The 10,000-nt window shown below is 32.8% G+C and overlaps 1 protein-coding gene across 1 annotated transcript; it reads left to right on the top strand.

Moving 5' to 3' along the window:
- The first annotated feature begins 1,992 nt into the window (after window positions 1-1,992).
- Window positions 1,993-2,772, top strand: LOC137623618 (streptococcal hemagglutinin-like). Its single transcript, XM_068354450.1, has one exon. It carries the CDS (start codon window positions 1,993-1,995, stop codon window positions 2,770-2,772), a length of 780 nt encoding a protein of 259 aa, XP_068210551.1.
- The last annotated feature ends 7,228 nt before the right edge of the window (window positions 2,773-10,000 follow it).

The following is a 10,000-nucleotide window of genomic DNA, read 5'->3' as shown; positions in this document are numbered from 1 at the left end:
AATAGTTTAGAAAAGTAAGAGTAGGCCTAGAGTAAAGCGTGTTTTAAACAAAATGTTATCTATAGGGAAAGTTAAGAATAGGCCTTATGTAAAGCGTGGTTTAACCAAAATGTTATTCATAGGGAATAGTTTGGAAAGTTAAGAATAGGCTTAGTGTAAAGCGTGGTTTAAGCAAAATGTTATTCTTAGGGAATAATTTGGAAAGTTAAGAGTAGGCCTAGTGTAAATCGTGGTTTAACCAAAATCTTATTTACAGGGAATAGTTTGGAAAATTAAGAGTAGACCTAGTGGTAAGCGTGGTTTAACCAAAATGCTATTTATAGGTAATAGTTTGGAAAGTTAAGTGAAGGTAGTGTGAAGCTTGGTTTAATCCTAATTTTATTTATACAAAGATACATATTTCTTGGAATTAAGTTTTATTCTATTATTTCAAATTATAATGACATTGTAAATTATCCTCATTTACATTTCCCACAAGAACATTTCGTATTAATATAATGGTTGAAGTTCACCATTTTGAACATAGGAAAATAATCTTTTCCACCACCCATAATCTGTGTTGTTTTTGCTTAGCTTCTTCCGTTAATTACCTCCGCCAACGAAATTGGGAGGAGGTTATCTTTTTGCCCCTGTTTGTTTATTTGTGAACAACTTCCTGGCCACAATTTTACTTATAGAGCTGTGATATTTTCAGGGATTAATTGTTATGTTGTGACGTGGACGTGATTCAATTTTGAAAGTCAAAGGTCAAGATCGAGCTAAAGGTCGACCGAATTAACCCTAACTTTAACTCCAAGTTCGTACATGGTTTGCACACAGACTTCAAGTTTACCTACGATCTAAATTGCCTCTGGGAAAGTCATGCTGGTTTCGAGAAATAAGCTGCCGTGGCGGAGGTCTGCACTTTCAGTGCTTTTCTAGTTCTCCATTGTATTGGCCTATTTTACTCCGTAATTTGGTGCTCAACCTGTATATCCTTTGAGTAATTGGTTCAACCTTGTTTTTTAATATGAATTTTCTACAAATTTTCATGAGAATGGTTTACAGATTAATAAGATTTATGCTTGTTAAGATACATTTCAGACACTCAGACCTGGTCATGAATTTTTTCATGATAATTCTCATCTTCCATAAATAGTAGATTATACGTTGCAAAAGATGAATCTCAGCATGAATTGCATTTACGTGAATTATTTTCGTACATCAACAACGGTTAGTTTTATTCAATTATCCCGTAATACTGGAAGCGCATAGCAGGGTCTACTTAATAGGCTTTTGAACGGCTGGAGAACTATGAAAATAAAAGTACTTACTGTAGGTTAAAAGATTTTAAACATATTGAAAATAGTAGAAGATCGTCTCTCTCTCTCTCTCTCTCTCTCTCTCTCTCTCTCTCTCTCTCTCTCTCTCTCTCTCTCTCGTAGATATATATATATATATACATATATATATATATATATATATATATATATATATATATATATATATATATATATATATATATATATATATATATATATATGTATGTATGTGTATTTGTGTGTATATATATATATATATATATATATATATATATATATATATATATATATATATATATATATATATACAGTATAGAAATATGCACTTATACATATAATGTATCTATAAACATTAATATATATATATATATATATATATATATATATATATATATATATATATATATATATACATACATACATACATACATACATACATACATACATATAGGCTATATATGAATATCTATTTATAGATATATGATATATGTACACTTCCTTATTCCCTTTGGTAGGGTTCTTATCAAGTCTATAAAAGTCATGTTGCTAGGGTCATGACCCTTTCCTTGATAACCATTAAGGGTTAGGTTAACTTGCGGTGATAGTCCCGTTACCAGAAAGCCACACGACTAGCAAACAAATATACGTACCTAAAATGGCCAGTCACTCGTTACCAGAAAGCCCCGCGACTATGGCCAGTCACTCGTTACCAGAAAGCCCCGCGACTAACAAACAAATATACGTACCTAAAATGGCCAGTCACTCGTTACCAGAAAGCCCCGCGACTATAGACAGTCACTCGTTACCAGAAAGCCCCGCGACTAGCAAACAAATATACGTACCTAAAACGGCCAGTCACTCGTTACCACAAAGCCCCACGACTATGGCCAGTCACTCGTTACCAGAAAGCCCCGCGACTAGCAAACAAATATACGTACCTAAAACGGCCAGTCACTCGTTACCACAAAGCCCCACGACTATGGCCAGTCACTCGTTACCAGAAAGTCCTGCGACTAGCAAACAAATATACGTACCTAAAATGGCCAGTCACTCGTTACCAGAAAGCCCCGCGACTAGCAAACAAATATACGTACCTAAAGTGGCCAGTCACTCGTTACCAGAAAGCCCCGCGACTAGCAAAGAAATATACGTACCTAAAGTGGCCAGTCACTCGTTACCAGAAAGCTCCGCGACTAGCAAACAAATATACGTACCTAAAATGGCCAGTCACTCGTTACCAGAAAGCCACACGACTAGGAAACAAATATACATACCTAAAATGGCCAGTCACTCGTTACCAGAAAGCCCCGCGACTATGGACAGTCACTCGTTACCAGAAAGCCCCACGACTAGCAAACAAATATACGTACCTAAAATGGCCAGTCACTCGTTACTAGAAAGCCCCGCGACTAGCACTCGTTACCAGAAAGCCCCGCGACTAGCACTCGTTACCAGAAAGCCCCGCGACTAGCACTCGTTACCAGAAAGCCCCGCGACTAGCAAACAAATATACGTACCTAAAATGGCCAGTCACTCGTTACCAGAAAGCCCCGCGACTAGCAAACAAATATACGTACCTAAAATGGCCAGTCACTCGTTACCAGAAAGCCCTGCGACTAGAAAACAAATATACGTACCTAAAATGGCCAGTCACTCGTTACCAGGAAGCCCCGCGACTAGCAAATAAATATACGTACCTAAAGTGGCCAGTCACTCGTTACCAGAAAGCCCCGCGACTAGAAAACAAATATACGTACCTAAAATGGCCAGTCACTCGTTACCAGGAAGCCCCGCGACTAGCAAATAAATATACGTACCTAAAATGGCCAGTCACTTTCAATAAACCAAGTCGCGGGAAATCCACAAGAGAGAAAAGACGCAAAAGTTCAATTAATCGTCTTGTCGTTAAGCGTATTCAGATCAGGTCGCTAAGTGCATATCCTATGACTCATGTGTCCTTTCCTTTGTGACGATATCCGAAAACGAACCTGATGTCCTCCGTAGTGATAGCTGGAGTTCCTGTGACCATTAGTAATATGGATAATGTAATTAGGGTATATCCTGTTGGAAACACCCTTACCGACCTTCACTTAACCATTGTCGTTGTAAAAATGAAAGAAAAAATAATGTATATATATATATATATATATATATATATATATATATATATATATATATATATGTATATATATATGTATATGTATATATATATATATATATATATATATATATATATATATATATATATATATATATATATATATATATATATATATATTAGTATTGGCTATTAATACCCAACTGTCAGTCAGTTCTTGTGGTTTTTAAACTACAAAAAAAAAAAAGGTTAATTTATGATTAGCTGAAATAGCTATCATTATTCAAGTACAATCCTCAACTCACGTGTTAGGGAGAAACAAAACAAAGGTGCTTTTTGTAACCTAGATGAAAATACTAAAAGCTTAATGCAAAATTAATCCAAAACTTGTAGCAAATGTGAATATTAATCTCGAAGTTCAACTGAACGATAAATATAATGAAACGTGACACTGAACATCATTTAAATGAGAAATATAAGAGCAAGTGTAATCATGAATTGTAAGTGAAGATATCAAGAAATGAAACTATTTGCCATGAAATCTTGCTTCAAGAAGGTCAAGTGCCATAGCCTCTGTACCATGGACTTCCACTGTCTTGGGGTAGAGTTCTCGTGCTTGAGGGTACATTCAGGCATACTATTTCATCTAATTTCTCTTCCTCTTGATTTGTTAAAGTTTTTATAGTTTATATAGGAAATATTTAATTTTATTGTTGTTATTGTTCTCAAGATATATTATTCTTCCTTCTTTCCTTTCCTTACTGGGCTATTTTCTCTGTTGGGGCCCCTGGTCTTATAGCATCCTGCTTTTCCAACGAGGGTTGTAGCTTGGTTAGTAATAATAATAATAATAATAATAATAATAATAAGAAAGGGTCGTAATGAATTCTTATTGGGTATTTTAACATTTTACTGCTTAGAACTTCTATTTCTTACTGCGTTTAAAATTCTACCTCTTACTGCTTCTGTGTTCCCTAGCGCACTTCTGAATGAGCGACGCTCTCTTAAAGAAATTTTTTGGCCCATGGCACAATTTCTCGTATGGACGTAGTGTCGTCAGTGCCCCTCAAGCGGTATACTGTAGTCACTAATGGAAGGCCTCTGCAACGTCCTTTTAGGCCCTAATTGCACTCACTTTTCAGCCTTCTCCTTTGTCTTTATTTTCATTTCCTTTCTCCCTTCTTGCTGTCTATCCACTGAACTTTTTCTTACAAGTAATAATAATAATAATAATGCAACTTTTTGTTTTCCCCATGTGAATATGGGAGTTGAAGGGCCTCCCAGGCCCCTGTCCTGATCCTCATAGCCCAAATTCATAAATTCCCAATAAAAATTAATGACATCTGAGCAAACATGTGGCAGTAATTTTAGTCTTCTGGAAGCGTTTTAAACGTTATGGATGCTGTCTGAGCAAAGATTTTCTACAACTCAATAAACTTCATTGCACTCACCAACCTCTTGTTAAATCTCCGATTTCTCGGGTTTTCTCACCAATTTCACGGTGCGTTGCCCTCTTTCGAGTGTTCCCTAGTTTCCTATCTTCTCTTTGTTATAATCCCTTGGGCTTATATTATTATTATTATTATTATTATTATTATTATTATTATTATTATTATTATTATTTGCCAAGTTACAATCCTAGTTGGAAAAGCAGGATGCTATAGCCCCAGGGGCCCCAATAGGGAAAATAGCCCAGTGAGGAAAGGAAACAAGGAAAAATAAAATATTTTAAGAACAGTAACAACACTAAAATAAATATTTCCTATATAAACTATAAAAACTAACAAAACAAGAAGAGAAATTAGATAGACTAGTGTGCCCGAGTGTACCCTCAAGCAAGAGAACTCTAACCCAAGACAGTGGAAAACCATGGTACAGAGGCTATGGCACTACCCAAGAATAGAGAACAATGGTTTGAATTTGGAGTGTCCTTCACCTATAAGAGCTGCTTACCATAGCTAAAGAGTCTCTTCTACCCTTACCAAAAGGAAAGTAGCCACTGAACAATTTCAGTGCAGTAGTTAACCCCTTGGGTGAAGAAGAATTGTTCTAGGAGAAGGATACTCCAAAATCAAACCATTGTTCTCTATTCATTGGTAATGCCATAGCCACTGTACCATGGTCTTCCACTGACTTGGGTTAGAGTTCTCCTGCTTGAGGGTACACTCGGGCACGCTGTTCTGTCTTGTTTCTCTTTCTCTTGTTTTGTTAAAGTTTTTATAGTTTGTTTAGGAGATATTTATTTTAATGTGGTTACTCTTCTTAAAATGTTTTATTTTTCCTTGTTTCCTTTTCTCACTTGTTTACAATTTTAATGATAGAATTATTACATTTCATAACATTGACACCTACTCCGAATCTCCTGTATATAATAAAGAGCAACTGTCTGGATATATATATATATATATATATATATATATATATATATATATATATATATATGTGTGTGTGTGTGTGTGTGTGTGTGTGTGTATATACATATATATATATATATATATATATATATATATATATATATATATATATATATATATATATATATATATATATATATGTATATATACATATATAATATATACATGAATATACGATATATTTGTATATATATATATATATATATATATATATATATATATATATATATATATATATATATATATATATGTATATATATATATATATATATATATATATATATATATATATATAATTATATATATATGATATATATTTATATGTGTATATATGTATTTATATTTATATATATATATATATATATATATATATATATATATATATATATATATATATATATTCTGGTCACGCTTAGCGACAGGACGTATAAATACTGGTCTCTCCCTTTCACTCGGGTAGGGGGAAGAAAAGTAGCCATACCCTGGTGTCAGGGGCAGTAGTTAGGAATAGGGGATGGGGTTAAGTAATGTTGAATCTCTCTGTGTGTGCATATCTCTCTAAATCATTTGCCGTCATTTATGACGGGTCTCGTACACTAGTATCTTAAGGTTCATCAGGATGAAAGATGTCTTCTCAGGAAAAGGTTTCATTGAGTTCACTTTCCCATGGATATCAGTTATTAGTGAATCAACTCGTGGCTCTGTAGGGGATTTTGAGGATTTAAGTTATCTCTATCTGAGGATATTTTTTTTCTCCTTTTTCAATGAATATCAAAGATAAGATATGTCTTTATTAATGGAGATTTGTTAATCTTTTCACTGAGGGAGGTAAAAGACGATGACGATGAAAATATTTTTAGTTGAATCCGGGTTTATGTTATCACAAAAGATACATTCTTTTAAAGAAATTAAATCAATGGATATTATCATCATCATCATCATCATCTCCGCCTACGCCTTTAAACTAAAAACTATTTTTAAGAGTAAATAGGTATTATATGCAGAATTCTAAGTTGATATTTGAATTGTTCAATATTACTTATTTTATCATCATCATCATCATCATCATCTCTTCCTACGCCTATTGGTGCAAAGGGCCTCGGTTAGATTTCGCCTGTCGTCTCTATCTTGAGCTTTTAATTCAATACATCTCCTACTTCACGCTTCATAGTCTTCAGCCATATATGTCTGGGTCTTCCAACTCTTTTAGTGCCTTTTGGAGCACAGTTGAAAGTCTGGTGAATTAATCTCTCTTTGGGAGTGCGAAGAGCATGACGAAACCATCTTCATCTACCCCTCACCATGATCTCAGCCACATGTGGCACTTGAGTAATCTCTCTTATAGTTTCATTTCTAATCTTGTCCTGCCATTTAACTTCCAATATTCTTCTGATGGCTTGGTTCTCAAGTCTACAAAATCTGTTTGATATTATTTCAATGTTTATAGAAGAAGCTTAATTTATATAAGCATTTAAAAAAAGAAGGCTGTTATATCTTTCATTTGCATGAATCCGTGTGCCAATAAAACAACCATTAACCTATGGGACGATTTTAACGAATATATATATATATATATATATATATATATATATATATATATATATATATATATATATATATATATGTGTGTGTGTGTGTATATATATGTATGTATGCATATATATACATATATATATATATATATATATATATATATATATATATATATATATATATATATATATATATATATATATATAGATTTATATTTAGATTTATATATATATATATATATATATATATATATATATATATATATATATATATATATAAACTAGAGAGGCACTCAGTAAAGTGCAGACCTCCGCCGCGGCAACTTATTTCTCCACCTTTTGCTTGACCTTGACCTTTGACCCTCACACGTATTAACTGGCGTGGATTTTCATACACTCAAATATGAACCAAGTTTGAAGTCTCTTGTGACAACGATGTCCAAACTTACGGCTGATTACGTGAATTAGAAATTTTGCTTGACAGTGACCTTGACCTTTGACGTTGACTTTTCAAAATTTAATCATTTCCAGCTTTTTACATAACAGTTAACATCTGCAAGTTTCATTACTCTACATTTAAAATTTTGGTCAGGCAGCTGTTCACAAATAAACACACACACACAAATAACAAATGCACAAACAGGGGCGAAAACATACCCTCCTTCCAACATCGTTGGTAGAGGTAAAAAATAATGCCCATAAAAGGTTATGGAGATGAAAGAAATCCCAGGATAGAGGCTTGAATACATCACGGAAGTTGATAGTGTCAAACCTCATAAGAGTTCATTTCATTTTTATCTTTTTTATATGTCCTCTGGCATGCGTTTGGCACTGTCTTCGCTTCGTATGTGGATGAATCATACTTGTATAGATTATAGCGAGTAGCCAGAAATTCTACCTGAATGAGTCAGTTACTAAATATTCTTCAAGATGATAATAGAACCATGTATATATGTATTTATGTGCTAATAATTCTATACTTGTTCATATCTCATGATCGTATCTTCGTGCATACACAAGTACATGATACACATATACACAAAACTATATGCATATATGTATGTATGTATATGTATATATATAAATATGTATATATATAAATATACATATGTATCTATACATACATATATATAATATGCGTGTGTCTTTTATGTGTTGATTATGTACAGTATTTGTACATACATATAAATACAGTATATATGTAGGTATATATGCATGTGTATTTGTGTCGATATATATATATATATATATATATATATATATATGTATATATATATATATATATATATATATATATATATATATATATATATACATACATTTGTATGTGTATGTATTTATATATTATATATGCATATGTAGGTATGTATATATATATATATATATATATATATATATATATATATATATATATATATATATAATATATATATATATATTACATTGAATCAGCCAAGTAAAATTTTTTTGTCTGGATTACTGTTATCATATATAAAAACAAAACTAAAATAACTTTGGATTAAGACAAGAGAAAATATACCATGTAATATTATTGCAATCATTCAAGTGAACCAAAATTAATTGAGAAGATAAACCTAGTGGGAGGTTAATATGAAGGCTAAGTAATTATTATTCAATTGATTTAAAATTTTACTGGACTAAAAATTCAGATTAAGCACTTTCTGTATAGAGATCATTTTCACTGGCTAGTGTAACTCAAGTCAAGATACAGTGTTCTTAGAGTGTCAAATTAAATTTCTTATCAACCCCAACATAAAGACGGCGTCAATGACCTTAGGTGTCAGGATGCCTGAAAACTTTAAATCAATCAATCAACCAACATAAAGAATAGTGGTAGGGCTCGTCTGCGTTTTAAACTATACTCATTTTTTTTTTTTTAATAAGTAGCTCTTGCACTGACTTGCAGGTGTGCCTTTTTAGCTTGGAAAAGTTTCCTAATCGCTGATTGGTTGGACAAAATCATTCTAGCCTATCAGCTATTAGGAAACTTTTCCGAGCTTAAAGAGCACTCCCGTGAGTCAGTTCAAATGTGCCTCATTAAAAAAGATAAGAGTTTAGTCACTGAATGTCCTGAGGTGCGGGTTGACAAAGATACAAGGTTTTACCATAATAATCTGAGTATGTACCTCCACAGCTGTACCCTTACCTAACGTCATGACAGGAACTACTATGAGATTCAGGGCCTCTGTAACACGGTTTTTTCGCAATAACTTTTTTTCTATGAATTTCATAAATATAACGCTTATTCAGAATGCACATTATATCTACACATAAATTTTGACTATATTCTGCATTACGTAGGTTGAATAAATTTGGTACTTTATTAAGTAAAAGTGACGATTTTTGAAGACGGGCCAACTTACTCAGAGAAAAGGTTTCGAACACACTCGTTACGTAACTTATGAAGGCATTTCTTCTCTCTTTCTCGATCGATGATTGGCTATACGTAACGAAGGCTATACCTCTGCCAACAATAACACAAAAGTGTAAATAAAAGCAAAGCAGTACACCTTTATGAACTCTGAAACCTCTCCACTGAGAATTGTCATAATGAACAAACGAACAAAATATGTTAATAAATACAAAAACACTTTGATTATTAGTCTAACTCCCAGAATAAGTTTCCTAAGAAAT

The sequence above is a fragment of the Palaemon carinicauda genome, chromosome 30 (genome assembly GCF_036898095.1).
Source record: "Palaemon carinicauda isolate YSFRI2023 chromosome 30, ASM3689809v2, whole genome shotgun sequence".
NCBI lineage: Eukaryota > Metazoa > Arthropoda > Malacostraca > Decapoda > Palaemonidae > Palaemon > Palaemon carinicauda.
Note: the sequence above shows the minus strand (reverse complement) of the source record. Positions and strands in the feature narration are given on the sequence as shown.